A 25,099-nucleotide genomic window follows, 5' to 3' on the forward strand; every position below is an offset into this window, starting at 1 on the left:
TTTTCCTCACTCCAAACAGAAACTCTGTATGAATTAAGCATTAACTCCCCATTTTCTGCTCCTACCCCTGGTAGCTTGTTTTCTAACTTCTTTTTTTTTATAGTTTTTTTTTTTATTAATTAAAAAAAGAATTAACAAAACAATTAGAAATCATTCCATTCTACATGTACAATCAGTAATTCTTAATAACATCACATAGTTGCATATTCATCATTTCTTAGTACATTTGCATCGATTTAGAAAAAGAAATAAAAAGACAACAGAATAAGAATTAAAACATTAATAGAAAGAAAAAAAAAAACAAAAAACCTATACCTCACATGCAGCTTCATTCAGTGTTTTAACATAATTGCATTACAATTGGGTAGTATTGTGCTGTCCATTTCTGAGTTTTTATATCCAGTCCCGTTGTACAGTCTGTATCCCTTCAGCTCCAATTACCCCTTCTCTTTTTTTTTTTTTTTTAATTAACGGAAAAAAAGAAATTAACCCAACATTTAGAAATCATACCATTCTACATATGCAATCAGTAATTCTTAACATCATCACATAGATGTATGATCATCATTTCTTAGTACATTTGCATCGGTTTAGAAGAACTAGCAACATAACCGAAAAAGATATAGAATGTTAATATAGAGACAAAAATAAAAGTAATAATAGTAAAGTCAAAACAAAACAAAAAAAAACAAAACAAAAACCTATAGCTCAGATGCAGCTTCATTCAGTGTTTTAACAAGATTACTTTACAATTAGGTATTATTGTGCTGTCTATTTTTGAGTTTTTGTATCTAGTCCTGTTGCACAGTCTGTATCCCTTCAACTCCAATTGCCCATTATCTTACCCTGTTTCTACCTCCTGCTGGACTCTGTTACCAATGACATATTCCAAATTTATTCTCGAATGTCTGTTCACATCAGTGGGACCATACAGTATTTGTCCTTTAGTTTTTGGCTAGACTCACTCAGCATAATGTTCTCTAGGTCCATCCATGTTATTACATGCTTCATAAGTTTATCCTGTCTTAAAGCTGCATAGTATTCCATCGTATGTATATACCACAGTTTGTTTATGTTTTCTAACTTCTTAATGAAGTATATGGAATATACTTGTGTGAAATCAGACAATGTTTAAACTTTACTCTTTTAAAACATGATTTTAAAATAGATTTTCTTGTATGGATGGGTAATGATTTAGTTAACAGTCAGTCCCCTATTGCTGGATATTTATATCATTTCCATTTTTTACTATCATATTGACTGTTTTTTAAATCTACAATTACATGTGGACTCAAATGCCCCCAAAACATCTTTCTTAAGAGGAACTCGTGAATAATTATTACACATTTACATTTGACTTGAATTTTAAATGTGCTGGGAGTTTTTTTAAAAAGTATATATTTTAAACTTTTCAAAAACCAATTTTTAATACTAGTCATCTTAGAAGTTATTATTATAGAATAAATGATTGACTTCGTGGTCCTATTCTCAAAAAAAAAAAAAAAAATTCAAAATTGAGATGGACATGCAGTGACCAGCTGCAAAAATCCAAAATCAGCTACATGCACTCTGCTTCTCTTAATTCATCCTAACAGCTTTTAGTGGGTTCTATAAGTGACATTAGAAAAGGCACAGCAGATGTGCAAGATGGCTCTGAAATTTAAAGTGGGACAGATGGCTTTCTGGTTGATTGACAGCACAGGGAGCGCTGCAGTAAGGGTCACCTCCTGTGGAGGTTTTTTTTCTGCTTCCGTCTGAAAATGAAACTGTCACAGAAGACAAAAAGCAGAGGATGGCTATGTAGAAAGTCTTTTCAAGTATTAATCGCAGTGAAAAGATTCTAAGTAAAAGAGAGAGTTACCTGATTGTAGAGAAAATTCTCTTTCTCAAACCTTTGGCAGAGAAATAGTTTTCTTTTTGCATAGTTTTAATGAAGTAGACAGGCTTGTGTCCTGACAGAATACTGAGGATACAGGAGCCAGAGCTGAGATTAAGGAAAGAATAAAGAAATAATATAATTGGGGTTCATTTTACACCAAGTAGCTTTGGTTAATACTGGTATATTTCATCATTGGAAATTCCATAAACTTATTGTTTTAAATTTTAATTGGAAAGTGGGAAAAACTATTGGCTGTTATTAATCAAGAATAGCTCTAGGGCAGGCCACGATGGCTCAGCAGGCGTGAATGCTCGCCTGCCATGCCAAAGGACCCGGGTTCAATTCCTAGTGCCTGCCCATGTTAAAAAAAAAAAAAGAATAGCTCTAAATTAACTGTCTAGGCTATATCACCTGCATGCATACCACTCATTTTTTTTTTCCAAATTCCTTTTCTAGTACTTCAAATCTTCAAGAAAAAAAAACTCACATTTATTAAATGTATACTAAATGCTGGGCTGCGATAAGCTGTATAATGCCCCTTCTCTCCCCCAAACATGTCCACATCTTAATCCCTAGAATCTGTGAATATGCTACTTTATGTGGTAAAAGGGGTTTTGCAGATGTGAGTAAATTATGGATGGGGAGATTGTTTTACTTTGCTAAAGCTGACAAAATGCGATATACCAGAAATGGGTTGGCTTTTACAATGGGGATTTATTAATTTACAAGCTTAAAGTTCTGAGGCCATGAAAATGTCCAAATCAAGACATCATCAGGCAATGCTTTCTCTTCAAAGACCGGCTACCAGAAATCCTCACCTGCCAGGCACATGGCAATGACTGCTGGTCTCCCGCCTCTCCTGGGTTTCGGTGTTTCCAGCTTCTGGCTTCAGTGGCTTTCTCTCTGTTTCTGTGGTTTCTCTCTGTTTTCTGTGTGTCCTCTCTCGGCTTCTCTGGCTTATCTCTTTGAGCTTCTCTGGGATTTCTTAGCTTCTCTCTGTCTTTTATCCTCTTATAAAGAACTTCAGTAAGAAGATTAAGACCCACGCTGAATAAGGTGGGTCAAATCTTAAGTCAAGATCCTACTCACAATGAATAAACACCCATGGCAATGGATTAGCATTAAGAACATGATCTTTTCTGGGGTACATACAGCTTCAAACCAACACGGGGATTATCCGATGTTACTGTGGTGGGCCCAATGTAATCTCTAGGGTCCTTATAAAAGGGAGGCAGGAGGGCCAGAATCAGTAGTATGAGATATAAGGTGGAAACAAGAATTTGGGGTGATGCAAGGAAGGGATAAAGGGCCAAGGAAAACAGGCTGCCTCCAGAAGCTGAAAAAGGAAAGGAAATGGATTCTCTCCTGAAGTCTCTAGAAGGAATTGACAGACCTGTCAATGTCTTGATTTAGACTTTTGATTTCCAGAACCGTGCCAGATGAAACATGTGTTGTTTTAAGCCAATAAATTCGTGGCAATCTGTCAGAGCAGCAATAGGACACTAATACATGGATTCTGTGCTAGGCAGGTGCTGTCTCATAACTTTATATGATTTGGGATCTCAGAATTATTAATCAATATTTTCTTCTCTGGTTCCCATTAACGCAGAAACGTAAGTTTCATAAAAATTTATTGAAGCTTCTTTTCACCTCTTTTTATGTAAGAGGAAAACCAAGCCAAAATACAACCCAGGAAAATATGTGTAAGCATGAGATTCACGTGCATTTTAGGATTTCAAGATTTCTGAAGCATCCTCAAACTAGCTCTAGAAGAAATTCATACAGAGGCAGATCAAGATTTTTTGTAGGAGAGACCCAGAATGGCAATCTGGTTGCAAGGGAGAGCTGGGGGAATTGTCTTAAAAATTCATTTGTACAAATCTGTCTATTTGAAGTAATTTGGGCAAGCTGATTGAATCTATAAGATTATTGAGGCTATATGGGAGGCTGACTGAGTCTATAAGATTACTGAGGCTAAGCCTGCCACTCCAAGTCAAATCTGCTAGTGAATACATATCCTGCAGAAAGTCCAAAAATTCAACACAGCCTTTTTGGAGTTTCTGCAAGAAGTGCTGGACTTTGATAAAAGATCTATATCAGATCTTATACTTGAATAAATTTAGGTTAACTAAACTGGGCTCTAAAAATATGGGTATTTACCTTCCTCCATTCTCAAGTAGAGGTGCTTCAGCTCTTGTAAAATCATCAAATTCCTAGGAGGAAATCGAACTGTGAAACTAGCTCAGAACCCCCAAACATCCCAAAACACTGTTTTCTTCCCAGTCACTTACCATCACCTCCGTTTTAATGATGACAGAGACTTCATGGTGTAAATCCATGAATATGAAATGTTTATATTCCTCTTTCTGGTCATATACTCATATTCTTGCAGTTCTCCCACATACATTTCGATTTCATGGTGACTTCCAGATCTTTATCCCTAACCCTTATTTTCCTTTACTTCTTCCTTATCCAACTTTGATTCCATTTCACATCATTTCAGCCATCCTCTTGCCAGTATCCTTAATTTGGGGATATCTTTCTCTGCCTGCTCAGGAACTCTATGTCCATGGGTTCTAACCTATTTTTTACATCATGTTACACATAGAAAACTTACAATTATTTGTGCAGTTCACCAGGGTAAACTGGAGGAGATTGGTATATCTATCTAGAGCTTGATAAAAAATATATAGTATATAATTGTGATAAAAATTAAGTACAGGTTTAAAAAATGAATATGATTGCTGAATCATTAAATTGATATTTCTTTTAGTTTCCAGTATCTTAGAGCAGCTAGAAGTAAAAACCTAAAATTGTGGAATTGTAACCCATACCAAAATCTAAAATCTGTTCTACAACTAATTGTAATGTTGTGCTTTGAAAATTTATTGCTTTTTTGTATATATCTTATTTTTCACAAAAAAGAAAAAAAAGGCAATTGTGTGGATAAAAAAATATTTATTCCTTCTAGCTTCCTATATTCTGGAGCAGCTAGAAAGAAAAATCTGAGAGGATGGTATGGTAGCCCACGACAAATTATGGGTTCTGTCCTGTAACTACTTGTTGAAGAGTGCTTTGGAAACTATTGCTTTTTTCTTTCTTTGCTTTGTATATATGTTATATTATACAATAAAAAAGTACAAAATGCAAGGGAAGATAATAAATGTTGACTTTGTTGAATAAAATATAATTGTATATTTTTAAAGTTGGGCTTGCGTCTCTGAACATAACTCTTTATTATTAGATATAAATTTGAAATGGCTATACACATTTCCTGGCCAAGATATTTTAATGATCTCTTTGAATTCTTATTGGTTTCCCGCAATAATAAATGTTGAATGTAACAACCATTCAACATTTACAATTGAAACTTTATTTAAAAGACTCTAACAACTCTTTCTTATCTTTCATTAACAAATGTAACATAGAAATGTCTTGTGAATTTTTAATCCAAATGAACATTTTGATTTCAAGTATGGCAAAATAACGACAGCACTCTAATTTGTAGGATCCACATGCATTGCAGAAGCAGTTTTTCTGCAGCTGACCTGGACACACTAAAAGGAAAAATCAAGCCCAAAAGGATAGACATGTTCAGTTTACTTGAAATCTGAGAGTTGGGCCTGTTGCCTGGGTTTACTTATTGGACCTGCACCAGCCAAAGGCCCTGCCCTATCTCTTTGTTCCAGCACCCTACCAGGTGTACCTTGGGATGCCTACCATGCTTCTTAGGCATCTAGAACATCTCCAGCAGTTCTTTGGGCCTCTTGTTCATGATGTGCAGCAGTGTGCTCTTAGGCTGAACCTTCTAAGATTTAGAGTGAAGAAGAAAGAGCTGAATGTTCCCCTTAATTCTCACTTGTGAAATCCAGAGACATGCCATTAAATCCTTTTTCCTGCCAGGTACCCTCAGAGGACCCCAAACAAGGTTTCTCAGGCTGCAAGCAACTACAAGCCCAAAGGCACCCAAAAGATTGAGTTGGTCAATAACTTACGGATATAACACATTCATGTAATACTAGCCCGAAGTCTGCTTTATACTATTAATAGTACCCCGCCCCACACCCTCTCTTCTCTTTATCGTATTTTCAACTTGTCTCTACTGGCTCTTTTCCTTTGCCAATTATAATCAAGTCTCTATAGAGTTAAAAAAAAAAAAGAATAAAAACTAATCCTTAATCCATTCCTTATTTTCCCCATCAGCTTCTGTCCTATGTCTAGCTTTCTCCAAATAGCTGAACTTCTGGAAAGAGTAATCTACCCCTGTTTCCATATTACCCTCAACTGTTCTTTTCTCAACACATTTAATCTAGATTCGAATGAAACTACTTTTGCAAAAGTTATAAATAACCAGCTTATTGCTATATTTAATGGATAATTTTTAGTTCAGCCTTTGACATGGTTGCCCATTCTCTCTTTCTTTGGACATTCTCTTCCCTTGGCTTCTTTGACATTATATTTCAAGCAGCAAATATTTGTTGAACATCTGCAATGTGCTATGTCCTCTTCTAAGCATTGGACAGTCTATTGTAAACATATCAGTCATAGTCTCTACATATTTGTTATGTTACTCTACATATTTCCATTTGTTATGCTACTCTACATATTTCCATTGTGGAGTAACAATGGAAATATGCTGAATCATAATTGAAAGTTCAAGAGTTCATATGCAAAAACCAACATTTTCTTGACTGAAATCAAGGAGGTATTTATCATATGAGTTTTGTTTATACGTATCCATAAGTACCCTGAACCATTCCTTCATAATTAAAATTTAAAAAGTAATGTTAACAAGCAGACATTTCTTACACTGACATTTCATTAGATCTTAACTCAGTGGAGGTATTTCTAAGAGCTGATTTAATTTAATCCAAGTAGCTTGATTTCTGCTGATCTCACAATTCAAGATTAGAGCACCAAGAGTCTGAGGATGAGTTGGCTAATAAATCCTGCAGCCTGTTTCTTTCATGTGAAAAAACTTTCGGTAAGACTTTGGCTCTTACCCAGCTTATATTTGAATTCTGTGATTGTTGCATTGCTTAAAATATCGAAGGACTCACTAACGCTTCATTTCAAGATAGGGAAAGGCAAAGATAGCAATTTATCCTGAAAATTTTAGACTCTTATCTGTTCCTACAGAAAGAACACCATGCCCTTTCATCAATAGAAAGTGAATTTGATTGGCTTGATTGCTGGAGAATCAGTGGGCAACAGAAAATAAACTCATCAATATCTACCTTGTGTCACATGCTAGACCTACTTTGATGAATAGAAAGTATATGATACAAATGGACTCTGGAATTTTACAACCTAGTCAGCAAGAAAGGATAAAGCAGATTTTGCTGTAGCATAAAACTCATCCAGAATGTATTCTGAATTTCTCTTGTTCCTCGTCTTTTAAAAATGTATTCAATAAATTCATTTAATAAATATTTTTCAATTTCATTCTATGTGCCAGACACTTTGAACTGATGGCAATCTAGTTGTAACCAGAGACACATGGCTTCTGCTCTCATGGATCTTCTATTTTAGCAAGCCGAGAGACCGAGTGATAAACACACAACTTAATAATTGCTTTAGATCATGATAAGTGCTACGAAAACAAAAAACGAGGAAACATGGAGAGTGACTGTCATATTACTTTAATTAGGTGGCCAGGGAAGCTTTTTTGGTATGGTGCCCTTGAGCTGCAACCTGAAACAAGAAGAGTGGAAGAAGAGTGTTCTAGAAGAAGCAACAATAACAGCAAAGGCCCTGGATCTTTAAAGAGCTTGGCATAAGAGAAGAAAGAATATTAATTACTAATACCGATTATCTCAGGGATATATTGAGAGTATACAGGCTTATATGCCCAGGTTTCTGTCCAAATGGAGCAGAGACAGAGGTAAGGGACAAAAATCACAATACAGTGGAGAACTACACTGCAGTGATAGAAAAGTGTATAAGGTGCTATAAAAGGAGGAGTGATTAATTCTCTGAGGTGTGGCTCCGGTAGGATTCACCGAAGAGGTGATATAAAAGCAGGACTCTGAAATACCAATAGATTTGAAAAGGTAGGGAGGCGAGTTTTGTGTGTGGGGAGGTGTGTATGTGTGTGCGTGTGTGGGTATGTGGGTGTGTGCTGATTTGGGTACAGGGAAAGGTGAGTGCAAAGACCTGCGGGCTGTGTTTTATATCGCTGAACATTAAACTTGAAGATAGTGAAGCTGAAAAGGCGCAGAGGCCAAGCTGCAAAAGGCTTTATAGTTTGTGCATGATGGGAGTCATCAAACGTTCTAAGGAAGAAACCACGGGTCAAATTTGTGCTTACATAAACCACTATAGGCTGTCTCTCTTAACTCGGGAAGATACATCTGGGGCAGCTCTAGAGGCAGTGAAGATGATGAACTGAAGATGGTGCCAGGGGGCTGAGGAAAGAAGTGAGAAAGCCGAGACGTTCTTAAGATATGATGAAATGGATAGAACTCGGATTGTTCACTAATGAATCACCAGTTACTTTCAGTACCTGGCTTATAGTAGGCACTCAATAAATATTTGTGACATGAATAAACAAATAGCGATTGGTTGGGCATGAAAGGATTGTGTCTGGTGAAGGGAAGTCATGAATCCCGCAATGTAGGCTCTCCCGTTAATAAAGAGAACCAAGGAGTGCTTAAGCTCGTTTCCGGATGTTGTGCTGTTTTAATCCTAACAACTCTATGAAGTAGGTGTTTCCATTTTTCAAATGCGATAAACCTGAGGCTTATGGAGGTAATCTACCATGCTCGAGGTTCCGGATTAGTCAGAAACTAGACTCTAAAAACAGGGTCTCACGGATAACCAAGTTCATACTACTTAGCCTAAAGATCAAAATAATGAGATGAATCAAAAGTCTGAAAACAACAACCCAAGAAATGTCAGTAACGCTCAACGAAGGGACAAAAGAAGCTTAAAACGTTCCTGCCAGATCGGAACGAGGAAAATATAGGACCTGCGTCACTACATCCTGAAGTCACCACGCCATGCCCGAGAGCCGAGCAGGGAGGCGGGGCTCCAGGCCGGTAGCTAACACCCGCGCAGCCGCAGTAAAGTCCTTATCGCCATGACGTAAATGGGGAGGGAGGAGGGACGAGTACAGTTGGGAGGGGCAGACTGACTCCGGCTCTCGCGTCTCTTCTATGGCGGCTGGTTTTTAGACAGCGCCCGGAGGCTTTGACGTCATTTCCTACGTAGGTCAACAGTGCATCCGGGTCGCGGTCATTTTGAGCCCGTTTCTGATTGACTTCTGGCCTGCGTAGTCGTTTACTGCCGCTCCTCCCCGCTTTTTCGCGCCTCCGGGTTTCCGCGCCCTTTTACCCTTTCGTATCCACTCTTGGGTCGCGTCTGGGCCCTCGGTGTCGGATCGCCGGGAGTGAGGTGACGCAGAGCCCTGTTCTGTCCCCCGTCTGTCCACTTACCACCTCCGCCCATCTCCTGTCCCCCATCTTCCGCCATTTTCCAGATTGTGAGGGTGGACTGATCGCACTTCGGGTCTCGCGTTCTTGAGTACCGGTGACCGGGAGGCGAAGGATTGTTTTGGGGGGTGTGGATAGAAGAAATTTTTAGTGACGGTGTCGGGGGTGCTGCTAGGTTTGTAATGGCAGGTCGAAGATTAGAGATGCTGAGATGGTTGGGGGGAGGCTGAGGTTGGAAATCGACAATAATAAGATAAAAAGGGTTGAATTCATTTTTTCTTTGGAATTAAGAGATTAAAGTGATACTGTTTAGAAGGGCCTTGACAGAGTCTTTCTAGGGTTTCTAGGATACTAATAATTTAGAAAGTAAAAGGTTTTAATTTCTTTTAAAGTTGGTATAAGATGTAAATAGTTTACTCTGCTGGCACCAACCAAGAGTTTTGCTTACCTTTTCCCTAGCTAAGGGTCCGGCACATAGCAGGCCTTCGGTGATGTTCAGACCCCAGTTGCTGTCTTCATTGTCACTTTTCGTTTTCATGAAAAGTGTTTTAAAATGGGAATAATTAAGATTCTATATAAATATTCTGTAAAGCACGCAATTATATACTCTGTTGGTCTCTTAGATTCGGAGGCATAGATAAAAAAGTTTAAAGTCTAAACGAAAAAAATAAACGTATTTATTCTTGAAATGCTGGACTTTTAATCTCCTGTTATGTTCTAAGTCTCTGGGGAGGAAAGTTGGGAGGATACAGAATTTGCTGTTACCTTTACACCACAGAGAATATGATGTCGTTGTTACTCCAGTTTTCTGAACTGTTGTTTTCTGGAAGAGTTTGTATGTTTCTTAATGACTATTTTTTAAAAGCAGGAGCCCAGAAATACTTTTTGAAGATTTTCCCACTCTTATTCTGGGTATTGTCGTACTCATTGGGCATAAATTTATGAAAAGATCAAAAGTATGGAATAATGTGAAACAAACCAGCTTCAGGAGGAAAAGTATGCCCACTTTTAAAGTATTCTTTCTTATCTTAATTTAATACTAGTCAGTTGACAAAAACTTACAAGGCCCCTATTATTATTTTTCAGTTAAGGTCCTAACATGATTAGTTAGTTCTAGATTAATTTATAGGGCTGTGACTTTTTCATTTAGGTGACTATTTTTTACTGTCAACTATTTCAACTATTGCAAATGTTTGTGGACTAGTATTTTTACTGTGTTTTAACTTTTATTAGTTTGACCTATCTGATAATCTTAATATAAATGTTTTTGATACAGGAAAGATGAATGGGAGGGCTGATTTTCAAGAACCGAATGCAGAAGTTCCAAGACCAATTCCCCGTAACTATCTATTAAGTATTTGTAATTAGAAGCACTTTGCACTAAAGAAATTTTCACTGCCTTGAGTGATGGTAGCGGCAGGGCTGGCTTTATGGGTGTGACACCTGTGCATTCACACAGGGCCCCATGCTAGGTGTAATGTTCTGCTGTTGCCATCTTGATTTTGTAATGATAATTTGATCAAGGTGTCCCACATTATGTAGCCAGTCCTTGTTTCATTGTTTGATAGAAAAATTGGGTGTGTTTTCTTAATATTTAGAGGAAGCCACAATAATACAAAGTGTTAATAATAGGGAAAACGATAAGGGGGGGTATACAGGTACTCTGTGCTTTCTGCATGATTTTTCTGTAAACCGAGAACTATAATTTAAAAAAAAGTATGCTGTTTTTTTAGATTTCATTTTTTTTATATGGGTATTTTAATGTTTTCCAATTTTCCTTGGTAAAAAGATATAGGGGCTGATTATATTCCAACTGAGGAAGAAAGAAGGGTCTTCGCAGAATGTAATGAAGAAAGCTTCTGGTTCAGATGTAAGTTTAATTTTCTAACCAACATAATTCGACCTTTAGTAGCTGAAATTACAGTGATTCAGTAAAAAACAAATGGCAAACTTTTGCATAGTGTAGTTTTTGTTAAAGGGGATTATATTGAGTGTGCATGGTTTATATCAAAACAATCCAAAAAGGTAAACTATTTTCCTCACTTTACAGATGAAGAAATTGAGGTTTAAAGATGTTAAATGAGTTCCTTTGTGTTACACAGCTGTCTGGATTTGAAGCCAGTTCTCTGAAACAAGGTCTTGATTTTAATTCTTACACTTGAACCATTACATAATAATACCTGGATAGTTTCCTTTTCATCGGTGTGAAATGGTAATACACTACCAGCTTTTGATTTGTGACTAGAGACTTTATATGTGAAGATTTTATTTTTTTGAATAAGGCAATGCTGAAAGCAACACATAAAACATAAACTTACTTATAATCAAAACGTTGGTGCTGGCTGTACCTAGAAATTGCAGTACTTTCAGATAAGATAATTCTAACAAAAAAAGTAGGATAGAATTTTCTAAAAAGACACTTTTAAACAGTCAAGGAAGATACATAGTTTCATCAGTCAGCCTGGTATTTATGCTTATAGTATGTAGGGTACTATGCTTGAAAAACAAGTTTTATGAGACACAGTCTTTGTCTTAGAGCAGTTTTATGATGCAGTAGAGACAAAGCCAAGGAGTGAAGTAATTAGAGAAAAATTAAGTACATGGCTACACTGTTTGAAGAGATATGTTAATTTGAATTGATTTACCTAAAAAGGGTTTGTTCACAAATAAGACATAACAACTAGTAGGACTGTAGTTAAAAGAAGGGAAAAAAAAAAGGTTGAGGGGCAGCAAGTGGGTGAAAGAAATAGTGAGCAAATGCATACAGTTTGCAATAATATGATCTCTTCTAGAGCCTTTAGGCTAGCTGATCTGATTTGAACAGAGGCATATTGTTGGTAGGAAATAAAATTTAATAACGAGGAGTTAAAAGTTTGATTCATTTTATATGTTAGGTTTTTTAGCAGATGGGATGATACATGAATTTTCTTAAGGAAGATTCGTTGGCAGTATCCAGGATGTATCAGAAGAATAAGAGGTTGTACTTGGAATTTCTTATGAGCTTGTGGCAGTAACCCAGCCTTCAGTCATTGAGATCTAGTTGATGGTAGTGTCATTTGGACCCGAGAAGATGGTGTGGCAATGAAAGATTTTTTTAAAGGACGCATTGCCGGACTTTACAGTAGTTTTCACTAAGGGGCAATGAAGGAAAAGTAAGAGTCAGGTAATAACTTCAAAATAACCAGGTTAGGAGACTGAAGAATGGTGGCATTACCGATTAAAACATGATTTGAAGGACTTTGTATATTTTCAGTTCATGGAAGATCTGTAAGCAAATGGAAATGGAAACAAGGGTGTAGAGGTGAAATTAGGGTTTATCTTTTCGTTGCTTTGGTTGACACATCAAGGAATTAAGTGTAGAGATTAAAGCATAAAAATGGTAATACTATACTGTCACATGCTTAATATTTAGGAATGATGGGACAAAGTTTGGGTAGTACCTGTGAATAAGGGGATAAATCAAGTGGTGGTAAAAAAATGAGCAAAGACCGGGAAAGAACAGTTGAGAAAAGATTAGGAGCTCTGATGGAATTGCTTGCATTTTATCCTCAGTCTCATATTCAGAGCATTACAGAAACTTTAAGCTAGCAGCAATATTTGAAGGGATTAGGTAATGGTAGTATACATTTATGTAATTGTTTTAGGTCATGATTATGATTCAAGGAGTTTTAAAAAATTCTCGTGGCCCATAGAATAATTTTTCAGAGAACTCAGTTGTATTCTAGCAACAGGTTTATTCTTGGGTTTGCATAGAGTAGCTAGGATAACTGATCTATTTTCACATCTGTTGATAATAAGGTATTAAGAAAAAGGAAGTCCGGTAGATAAAGAGTTTGGGATCATTGTAATTTTAGGCTAATGGCTGCATAGATATTACATTGTTCAGATCAGATGTCCAGATTTGTTTCTGGCTGATAAGTTTATGCTGCTGTACATGTTTAACATTTTAAATAGCTGTAACAGCACTATGCTAAAGCTGCATTTAAAAGGTAGTGTTAAATAAGTAGGATACCTTTTTAATGTGGTACTTTATAACATGACTGTTATAAGTAGGACTTGTGATAGATGATGAACAACAGAAAGCTAAGTAATTGCTGAGTGCTAAAAAAGATTAGAATAACAAGTTGGAGGGTCAGAAGGCATGTAATAAAGATAAGCTAAAAAACAGCTTGTTAGTTGTATACAAATACTTGGATTATAGGACATTAACGCAGCTAAAATGTTAATGTATTAATAAGTAGTGATTGACTCTTAAAACAGATAACCTAGGTGTCTTCAAACATTGAAGACATAGAACCTTGGCTATAATCACAGGCCGAAGGGAATTTGGGATATAATAATCAAGAGAAGAACTAATAGTCATGCAAAAGGAATTTTTTAAAAAAAATTTGTTGTTGTAAAATATGTAATACAAAATTTCCCGTTTTTAACCATTTTTAAGTATAGAATTTAGTGTGGTATTCATTACATTAAAAATATTGTTCTGTCATCATCACCATCCATTACCAAAATGTTTTTATCCCTGTTGTAGTTTCCTAGGCTGCTCAAGCAAATACCATGAGATGGGATGGGTTAAACAATGGGAATTTATTTGCTCTCTGATTTGGGCCTAAAAGAAAGTCCAAGTCAAGGTGATGTTTTCTGCCCAAAGACTGGCATTTTGGGGGCTAGCTGGTGATTCTTGCCCTTAACCTGTCATATGACAAGACACATGGCAGTATCTCCTAGTCTCTCCCTTCTCTTCCTGATTCTGCTAAGCTTCTAGCTGTTCCCTCTTGCTTTCTCTGTCTCTGAATTTCACTCTGCTTATGCAGTACTCTAGTAATAAGATTAAGGCTCATCCTGACTGAGGTAGACCACCCTTAGCTGAAGTAACCTCATCAAAAGTTCCTACTTGAAATGGATTCATACCCACAGGAATGGATGTTTTTCTGGCGTACATACAGCTCCAAACTGCCACAGTCACTGAAACAAAACCTCTATTACCCATTATGCAGTTACTCCCCATTTCCCCCTCCCCCTCGCCCCTGGTAACCTCTAATCTACTTTCTCTGTGATGCTTATTCTAGATATTTCATATACGTAAGATCATACAGTTTTTGTCCTTTTGTGTTGGCTTTTGACCCAGTGATATCAGGGTTAATCCATGTTACCAGAATTTCATTCCATTTTCTGGTTAAATAATATTCCATTATATGTACACACACACACGAATACATACATACCACATTTTGTTTAACCATTCACTTGTTTATGAGCAGTTGGTTTGTTTCCAAGTTTTGGGCTGTTGTGTGTAAGACCCGGTTCAAGTTCCTGTTTTCAGTTCTTTTAGGTATATCCCTTGAAATGGATTTGCCAGGTCATATGGTAATTCTACATTTACCCTTTTGAGAAACCTCCAAACTGTTTTTCACTCAGGCTGAGCCATTTATATTCCTCTCAACGGTGTACAAGAGTTCTAGTTCCATGTTACCAGAATTTCATTCCATTTTCTGGTTAAATAATATTCCATTATATGTACACACACACACAAATACATACATACCACATTTTGTTTAACCATTCACTTGTTTATGAGCAGTTGGTTTGTTTCCAAATTTTGGGCTGTTGTGTGTAAGACCCGGTTCAAGTTCCTGTTTTCAGTTCTTTTAGGTATATCCCTTGAAATGGATTTGCCAGATCATATGGTAATTCTACATTTACCCTTTTGAGAAACCTCCAAACTGTTTTTCACGCAGGCTGAGCCATTTATATTCCTCTCAGTGGTGTACAAGAGTTCTAGTTTTTCTGCATTCTTTTAATAATAGCTATCCTAATGAGTGATACGGTATTGCATTGTGGTTTTGAACATTAGGAAATTTTGTACTTTTATCTTCAAATAAGGATACAGTGTGTTTTATATACAGATTTATATATTTTTGTATAATAGAATCCATTTCACTTTGAAATTATCAGCTTGTGACCATTGATTTTTAAAAAAATGATGAAAATGTTTAGGAATTTATAGAAAAAGTACTTAAGTAATTTCTACACATTTTTTAGGTATGTTAAATATTTTCATTCTGGTTTAAAATTAGGCTTGTGGTTCTATGGGCCATTTTCTTTCTTTCTTTTTTTTTTTGTATGCTGTGTGGTGGGGTCACATTTCATTATTTTTCCATGTGAGTGTCCCGTTATTGCAGTACCATTTGTTTTATTTTTTTGTTTGTTTGGCTTGTTTGTTTATTTTTTGGGAAGTACATGGACCGGGAATCAAACCCAGGTCTCCCACATAGCAGGCGAGAATTCTATCACTGAACTTCACTTCCACGCCCGCCATTCTCTTTCTTTAAGATAATTTGTTTATTTCTACTCTGATCCACTTTCTGTTAATCTTAAAGTTTAACATTTTTTCCAGGTGTTTAAATTTGAGACCACATATACTGACCAAAAAAGCAGTTTTATCTCTGCCTAAATATTGCCGGTAGTGAAAGAATCTGTGTAAAAGTCAGTGTAATGATATTATGTATTACAGTAGTTCTTAATCTTTGGAATTACTGAAAAAATGTGTGAATTCATATTTGTTTCATGCATCATTTTTAGAGTCTATGAGTAACATTTCATACATATGTGCTACCGGTTTTCAAATGAGACTGTAAAGTGGTAGTTAAGAGCATAGACCGGAACCCACATATTTGGATTCAGTTCTAAACTCTGTCACATAATAGGTGTGAAATTTTGGGCAAGTACCTGGTGTATATATGTTTCAATTTCCTTATTTATAATATAGGGATTGAGTTTATATGGTGATTGAATTAATCACCATAGATGTGTTATGTGTGTTAACTACTTTTATTAAATGGCAAGTAGTGCTGTTGTCATTAATGAAATGAAAACTTCAATAGGAAACACTTAGGAAATTACAGTAGCATTTTCCAGTATGAGGGAAGAAAAGTTGAAGGAATTTTAGGTGTATTTATTTTATATGGTTGGGGACCATGTTAATAATGCAAAATAGCTTCTCGTCAGCAGAAGGTATTTTATTAGGCAAAACTGACCTAATACAACTTACTTGTTAGACTCTGAAATAGGAGTCACTTAGTGCGGTGGGAAAGACCACTCACCCTGGGAGTCAGGAGGGTTAGCTTCTGATCTTAGCTCTGCCACAAACTAACCAACTCTGTTGCTTGAGGCAAATGACTTGTCCTTTCTGGATATCATTTTATTCCATAATAGAATTAAGACCTGATAACCTCTAAAGTTTCAGTTTTACTATTTTTTGTATACATAAAATAGAATACATGAATTGAAAAGAGACTTTAGGTTTAATCCATTATCCTTAATTTCATGAGAAATTAAGAGATTATACAATGACCTAATGATAAATGACAGAGCTGATATAGAATCTCCTTAGCAAGATTGTTACTTATTATATCATACTATCAGTACTATCTTGGCCTAAGAAGAAGGTGAAATGGGGAGAACATTGCCCTTAATAGAGATGGACAAGTATATCTTGTCGCTTTTTATCCTTATATGATTCTTCAGTGCTTCATACTGCAATTCTTGAGTCAAGCTGAAAGAGAAAAATGATTGCAAATTGTATTGATGTTATAATTAAAAAGTGATTTGTCCTTTGAGTAACCCTAAATGATAATACATGAAAGCATTTTAACCAAGATTAAAGAAACCATTTTTTGGCAAAGGTAATTTTGTTAGTAAGTAGTAGAACAAAGATTCAAACTTTAGGGTTTCTGCAAATTGTGTTTGATGGAAAAGCTAATGCTCTTTTCATTGTTCCAGAGTTAAGGATTTTGATCATGAAATCTCTAATAATTCAAATGTTTTAACTTATTACTCTGGTTCTTAAATTGCCTATGTACAGGGTAGAGCAGAATTGAACAAACTATAGCCCATTGGCCAAATCTCTTTGTATAGCTTTGAGCTAAGAATGGTTTCTACATTTTTTTAAATGGTTGAAAAAATCAAAGGATGATTAGTATTTTATGACATGTAAAATTATATGAAATTTGTATTTTAGTGTCCATAAAAATGTTTTACTGGAAAAAAAACTATGTTCACTTATGTATTATCTCTGAATCCTTTTGCATTATAGTAATGGTTGAATAGTTGTGACAGAGGCTGGTTGGCTAACAAAGCCTCTGTTTACCTTCTGACCCTTTACAGGATGTTTATGCTGCTCACTGCCTGGGCTGCATTCTCCAGTTTGGCAGCTACCAACCACATGTAGCTATTTAAATTTAAATTTAAAATGCAGTTCTTGGGGGTGCCATGGTGGCTCAGCAGGCAGAGTTCTCACCTGCCATGCCGGAGACTCAGGTTCGTTTCCCCGTGCCTGTCCATGCAAAAAAAGTGCAGTTCTTCAGTAACACTTGTCATAATTCATGTGCTCAGTAGCCATATGTGCTAGAGGCTCCCTATATTCAGGATCCTGATGATCTCCCTCAGGTTTGGCGATTTCTTAGGAGGACTCACAGGACTTAGCATATAGTCATACTCATGGCTAAGATTTATTATGGTAAGTGGACACAAAGCAAAATCTGCACAGGAAAAAAGGTCATGGGAAAAGTCAGAGAAAATCAGGTGCAGGCTCCCAAGAATCCTCTCCCAGTGAAGTCATACAAGATATACTTAATTCTTCCAGCAGCTAGTTAGGACAACATATATGAAGTGTCATCTACCAGGGAAGTCCATTAGAGACTCAACACCCAAGATTTTTTTAACTGGTGACTGGTCATGTAGAAGATTCCAGACTCCCACAAGGAAAGCAGGTGTTCAGCATAAACCCTTTTTATACAGTTTAGGCACGGTGAGTCACTTATTTAGGGAGGGCTTTATACAGTGTAAGGAACTGTTTAGACAGGGACCAACCTTGCAAGCAGCCGTATCTAAGGATAGAAGTCTCAAGCCTCCTATGTTAACACTAGCTTGTAAAATGCAGATGTAGTATATTCCCATCATCATGGAAAATTTTAATGGACAGTGTTGATGTAGAAAACAGTAATTCATAGTTATATTTTAAGTTATGAACCCCTTTGAGATTATTTTGAGAGTTTTGGATTTATGTTTTGGGTACTCTGGGTTAATATGCATATATATATGTATATAGACAAAATTATTTCTTATAGTTTTAAGGAATTCACTGGCTTTAGAAGAAAATATGATTGCAGACAAATTTATCTTGTCTTTTCACACAGTGTAAGATAGAGCTTAAAAGCTTGAGATCTGGTATCAGACAGATATCATCAGAATTCTGGACTCACCATTGAACTGACCTTGAGCAAATTACTGAACATCTGTAAACTTCAATTTCTTGACCTTTTTAAAAGGGTTTACTGTGTTATCTGGTGATTTAATGAATGACTGCTTTGAAGCCAAACTCTAAATGGTTTTTAGATTAAGTTGTTTAATATTTTGTAATGTATATTTAACTTTGATTTTTCTGAGTATACAGTACCACTTTAAAAAATGGGAAGTATTTTTTTAAAGATCTTAATTAGGCTATACTTCTTAGATGATTTTACTCTTAATCATATATCTATCCTAATGAACTCACATGAAATCTTTTCCTTTTGTTAATACTGATAAATTTTTTCTCCCCAGCTGTGCCTTTGGCTGCAACAAGTATGTTGATTACTCAAGGATTAATTAGTAAAGGTAAGTATTTAACCTTTGGGTTTATCTTAGTAATTTGGATATCATATTTTATATTATTTTCCTGATTTTTAGGTAAAATAAATGTGGTAATGTATCACATTAAACATTATTGTTGATAGATTTCTACAGCCTCACAAGAGTTGTTTCCTTGAACCAACTCACTTCATATATCTTGGTTTAAAAATTTGTTATCCTCCTGCAGTACAACGTTAGCAGTATGGATTAAGAAAATATAGGGGATGATTTGCAAGAAGGTAAGAGGCAAATGTGGTCTAAGTGAACTACAGCATCACTGTCACCTAGTTGTTGGAAGTGTAAATTCACTGACCTCATCAGACCTACTAAATCCGAATGTATGAGGTGCATTCTAGGATTCTTTGTTTCCACAAACTCAAGGTGATTCTTTTTTTTTTTTTTTTTTTTTTTATCTTATTATTTTTTTTTTATTAATTAAAAAAAGAATTAACAAAACAATTAGAAATCATTCCAATCTACATGTACAATCAGTAATTCTTAATAACATCACATAGTTGCATATTCATCATTTCTTAGTACATTTGCATCGATTTAGAAAAAGAAATAAAAAGACAACAGAATAAGAATTAAAACAATAATAGAAAGAAAAAAAACAAAAAAAACAAAAACAAAAAACCTATACCTCACATGCAGCTTCATTCAGTGTTTTGACATAATTGCATTACAATTGGGTAGTATTGTGCTGTCCATTTCTGAGTTTTTATATCCAGTCCCGTTGTACAGTCTGTATCCCTTCATCTCCAATTATCCCTTCTCTTTTTTTTTTTTTTTTAATTAACGGAAAAAAAGAAATTAACCCAACATTTAGAGATCATACCATTCTACACATGCAATCATTAATTCTTAACATCATCACATAGATGCATGATCATCATTTCTTAGTACATTTGCATTGGTTTAGAAGAACTAGCAACATAACCGAAAAAGATATAGAATGTTAATATAGAGAAAAAAATAAAAGTAATAATAGTAAAATCAAAACAAAACAAAACAAAACAAAAACCTATAGCTCAGATGCAGCTTCATTCAGTGTTTTAACATGATTACTTTACAATTAGGTATTATTGTGCTGTCCATTTTTGAGTTTTTGTATCTAGTCCTGTTGCACAGTCTGTATCCCTTCAGCTTCAATTACCCATTGTCTTACCCTGTTTCTAACTCCTGCTGAACTCTGTTACCAATGACATATTTCAAGTTTATTCTCGAATGTCCGTTCACATCAGTGGGACCATACAGTATTTGTCCTTTAGTTTTTGGCTGGATTCACTCAGCATAATATTCTCTAGGTCCATCCATGTTATTACATGGTTCATAAGTTTATCTTGTCTTAAAGCTGCATAATATTCCATCGTATGTATATACCACAGTTTGTTTAGCCACTCTTCTGTTGATGGAGATTTGGGCTGTTTCCATCTCTTTGCAATTGTAAATAATGCTGCTATAAACATTGGTGTGCAAATGTCCGTTTGTGTCTTTGCCCTTAAGTCCTTTGAGTAGATACCTAGCAATGGTATTGCTGGGTCGTATGGCAATTCTATATTCAGCTTTTTGAGGAACCACCAAACTGCCTTCCACAGTGGTTGCACCCTTTGACATTCCCACCAACAGTGGATAAGTGTGCCTCTTTCTCCGCATCCTCTCCAGCACTTGTCATTTTCTGTTTTGTTGATAATGGCCATTCTGGTGGGTGTGAGATGATATCTCATTGTGGTTTTGATTTGCATTTCTCTAATGGCCAGGGACATTGAGCATCTCTTCATGTGCCTCTTGGCCATCCGTATTTCCTCTTCTGAGAGGTGTCTGTTCAAGTCTTTTTCCCATTTTGTAATTGGGTTGGCTGTCTTTTTGTTGTTGAGATGAACAATCTCTTTATAAATTCTGGATACTAGACCTTTATCTGATATATCATTTCCAAATATTGTCTCCCATTGTGAAGGCTGTCTTTCTACTTTCTTGATGAAGTTCTTTGATGCACAAAAGTGTTTAATTTTGAGGAGTTCCCATTTATTTATTTCCTTCTTCAGTGCTCTTGCTTTAGGTTTAAGGTCCATAAAACCGCCTCCAGTTGTAAGATCCATAAGATATCTCCCAACATTTTCCTCTAACTGTTTTATGGTCTTAGACCTAATGTTTAGATCTTTGATCCATTTTGAGTTAACTTTTGTATAGGGTGTGAGAGATGGGTCTTCTTTCATTCTTTTGCATATGGATATCCAGTTCTCTAGGCACCATTTATTGAAGAGACTGCTCTGTCCCAGGTGAGTTGGCTTGACTGCCTTATCAAAGATCAAATGTCCATAGATGAGAGGGTCTATATCTGAGCACTCTATTCGATTCCATTGGTCGATATATCTATCTTTATGCCAATACCATGCTGTTTTGACCACTGTGGCTTCATAATATGCCTTAAAGTCAGGCAGCGCGAGACCTCCAGCTTCGTTTTTTTTCCTCAAGATGTTTTTAGCAATTCGGGGCACCCTGCCCTTCCAGATAAATTTGCTTATTGGTTTTTCTATTTCTGAAAAATAAGTTGTTGGGATTTTGATTGGCATTGCATTGAATCTGTAAATCAATTTAGGTAGGATTGACATCTTAACTATATTTAGTCTTCCAATCCATGAACACGGTATGCCCTTCCATCTATTTAGGTCTTCTGTGATTTCTTTTAGCAGTTTTTTGTAGTTTTCTTTATATAGGTTTTTTGTCTCTTTAGTTAAATTTATTCCTAGGTATTTTATTCTTTTAGTTGCAATTGTAAATGGGATTTGTTTCTTGATTTCCCCCTCAGCTTGTTCATTACTAGTGTATAGAAATGCTACAGATTTTTGAATGTTGATCTTGTAACCTGCTACTTTGCTGTACTCATTTATTAGCTCTAGTAGTTTTGTTGTGGATTTTTCCGGGTTTTCGACGTATAGTATCATATCGTCTGCAAACAGTGATAGTTTTACTTCTTCCTTTCCAATTTTGATGCCTTGTATTTCTTTTTCTTGTCTAATTGCTCTGGCTAGAACCTCCAACACAATGTTGAATAATAGTGGTGATAGTGGACATCCTTGTCTTGTTCCTGATCTTAGGGGGAAAGTTTTCAATTTTTCCCCATTGAGGATGATATTAGCTGTGGGTTTTTCATATATTCCCTCTATCATTTTAAGGAAGTTCCCTTGTATTCCTATCCTTTGAAGTGTTTTCAACAGGAAAGGATGTTGAATCTTGTCGAATGCCTTCTCTGCATCAATTGAGATGATCATGTGATTTTTCTGCTTTGATTTGTTGATATGGTGTATTACATTAATTGATTTTCTTATGTTGAACCATCCTTGCATACCTGGGATGAATCCTACTTGGTCATGATGTATAATTCTTTTAATGTGTTGTTGGATACGATTTGCTAGAATTTTATTGAGGATTTTTGCATCTGTATTCATTAGAGAGATTGGTCTGTAGTTTTCTTTTTTTGTAATATCTTTGCCTGGTTTTGGTATGAGGGTGATGTTGGCTTCATAGAATGAATTAGGTAGTTTTCCCTCCACTTCGATTTTTTTGAAGAGTTTGAAGAGAATTGGTACTAATTCTTTCTGGAACGTTTGGTAGAATTCACATGTGAAGCCATTTGGTCCTGGACTTTTCTTTTTAGGAAGCTTTTGAATGACTAATTCAATTTCTTTACTTGTGATTGGTTTGTTGAGGTCATCTATGTCTTCTTGAGTCAAAGTTGGTTGTTCATGTCTTTCCAGGAACCCGTCCATTTCCTCTAAATTGTTGTATTTATTAGCGTAAAGTTGTTCATAGTATCCTGTTATTACCTCCTTTATTTCTGTGAGGTCAGTAGTTATGTCTCCTCTTCCATTTCTGATCTTATTTATTTGCATCCTCTCTCTTCTTCTTTTTGTCAATCTTGCTAAGGGCCCATCAATCTTATTGATTTTCTCATAGAACCAACTTCTGGCCTTATTGATTTTCTCTATTGTTTTCATGTTTTCAATTTCATTTATTTGTGCTCTAATCTTTGTTATTTCTTTCCTTTTGCTTGCTTTGGGGTTAGCTTGCTGTTCTTTCTCCAGTTCTTCCAAATGGATAAATTCCTGAATTTTTGCCTTTTCTTTTCTGATATAGGCATTTAGAGCAATAAATTTCCCTCTTAGCACTGCCTTTGCTGCGTCCCATAAGTTTTGATATGTTGTGTTTTCATTTTCATTCGCCTCGAGGTATTTGCTAATTTCTCTTGCAATTTCTTCTTTGACCCAGCCGTTGTTTAGGAGTGTGTTGTTGAGCCTCCATGTATTTGTGAATTTTCTGGCACTCTGCCTATTATTGATTTCCAACATCATTCCTTTATGGTCCGAGAAAGTGTTGTGTAAGATTTCAATCTTTTTAAATTTGTTAAGACTTGCTTTGTGACCCAGCATATGGTCTATCTTTGAGAATGATCCATGAGCACTTGAGAAAAAGGTGTATCCTGCTGTTGTGGGATGTAATGTCCTATAAATGTCTATTAAGTCTAGTTCATTTATAGTAATATTCAGATTTTCTATTTCTTTGTTGATCCTCTGTCTAGATGTTCTGTCCCTTGATGAGAGTGGTGAGTTGAAGTCTCCAACTATTATGGTATATGAGTCTATTTCCCTTTTCAGTGTTTGCAGTATATTCCTCACGTATTTTGGGGCATTCTGATTCGGTGCGTAAATATTTATGATTGTTATGTCTTCTTGTTTAATTGTTCCTTTTATTAGTATATAGTGTCCTTCTTTGTCTCTTTTAACTGTTTTACATTTGAAGTCTAATTTGTTGGATATTAGTATAGCCACTCCTGCTCTTTTCTGGTTGTTATTTGCATGAAATATCTTTTCCCAACCTTTCACTTTCAACCTATGTTTATCTTTGGGTCTAAGATGTGTTTCCTGTAGACAGCATATAGAAGGATCCTGTTTTTTAATCCATTCTGCCAATCTATGTCTTTTGATTGGGGAATTCAGTCCATTGACATTTAGTGTTATTACTGTTTGGATAATATTTTCCTCTACCATTTTGCCTTTTGTATTATATATATCATCTCTGATTTTCCTTCTTTCTACACTCTTTTCCATATCTCTCTCTTCTGTCTTTTTGTATCTGACTCTAGTGCTCCCTTTAGTATTTCTTGCAGAGCTGGTCTCTTGGTCACAAATTCTTTCAGTGACTTTTTGTCTGAGAATGTTTTAATTTCTCCCTCATTTTTGAAGGATAATTTTGCTGGATATAGGAGTCTTGGTTGGCAGTTTTTCTCTTTTAGTATTTTAAATATATCATCCCACTGTCTTCTAGCTTCCATGGTTTCTGCTGAGAAATCTACACAAAGTCTTATTGGGTTTCCCTTGTATGTAATGGATTGTTTTTCTCTTGCTGCTTTCAAGATCTTCTCTTTCTCTTTGACCTCTGACATTCTAACTAGTAAGTGTCTTGGAGAACGCCTATTTGGGTCTAATCTCTTTGGGGTGCGCTGCACTTCTTGGATCTGTAATTTTAGGTCTTTCATAAGAGTTGGGAAATTTTCAGTGATAATTTCTTCCATTAGTTTTTCACCTCCTTTTCCCTTCTCTTCTCCTTCTGGGACACCCACAACACGTATATTTGTGCGGTTCATATTGTGCTTGAGTTCCCTGATACCCTGTTCAAATTTTTCCATTCTTTTCCCTATAGTTTCTGTTTCTTTTTGGAATTCAGATGTTCCATCCTCCAAATCACTAATTCTATCTTCTGTCTCTTTAAATCTATCATTGTAGCTATCCATTATTTTTTCTATGTTTGCTACTTTATCCTTCACTTCCATAAGTTCTGCGATTTGTTTTTTCAGTTTTTCTATTTCTTCTTTATGTTCAGCCCATGTCCTCTTCATGTCCTCCCTCAATTTATCGATTTCGTTTTTGAAGAGGTTTTCCATTTCTGTTCGTATATTCAGCATTAGTTGTCTCAGCTCTTGTGTCTCATTTGAGCTATTGGTTTGTTCCTTTGACTGAGCCATATTCTCAATCTTTTGAGCGTGGACAGTTATCTTCTGCTGCTGGTGTCTGGGCATTTATTCAGATTTCTCTTGGTGTTGGACCCAGCAAGGTTG

At 35.9% G+C, this 25,099-nt stretch overlaps 1 protein-coding gene across 10 annotated transcripts in view; it reads left to right on the top strand.

The window, feature by feature from the left end:
• The first annotated feature begins 8,983 nt into the window (after positions 1-8,983).
• Positions 8,984-25,099, top strand: part of OCIAD1 (OCIA domain containing 1) — a 32,752-nt gene continuing 16,636 nt past the window's right edge. For 6 of the 10 annotated variants that reach the window (XR_013165876.1, XM_077136822.1, XM_077136816.1 and 3 more), the window contains exons 1-4: positions 9,097-9,274; positions 10,589-10,651; positions 11,102-11,182; positions 18,916-18,969. Coding sequence is in view for 9 of the 10 variants with exons in the window: in XM_077136822.1 (XP_076992937.1) it covers positions 10,594-10,651; positions 11,102-11,182; positions 18,916-18,969 (193 nt within the window). In the remaining variant the exon portion in view is untranslated. The other 4 variants (XM_077136818.1, XM_077136819.1, XM_077136817.1 and 1 more) reach the window with 4 other exon arrangements.

This window comes from Tamandua tetradactyla, chromosome 19 (genome assembly GCF_023851605.1).
Source record: "Tamandua tetradactyla isolate mTamTet1 chromosome 19, mTamTet1.pri, whole genome shotgun sequence".
NCBI classification, from domain to species: Eukaryota; Metazoa; Chordata; class Mammalia; order Pilosa; family Myrmecophagidae; genus Tamandua; species Tamandua tetradactyla.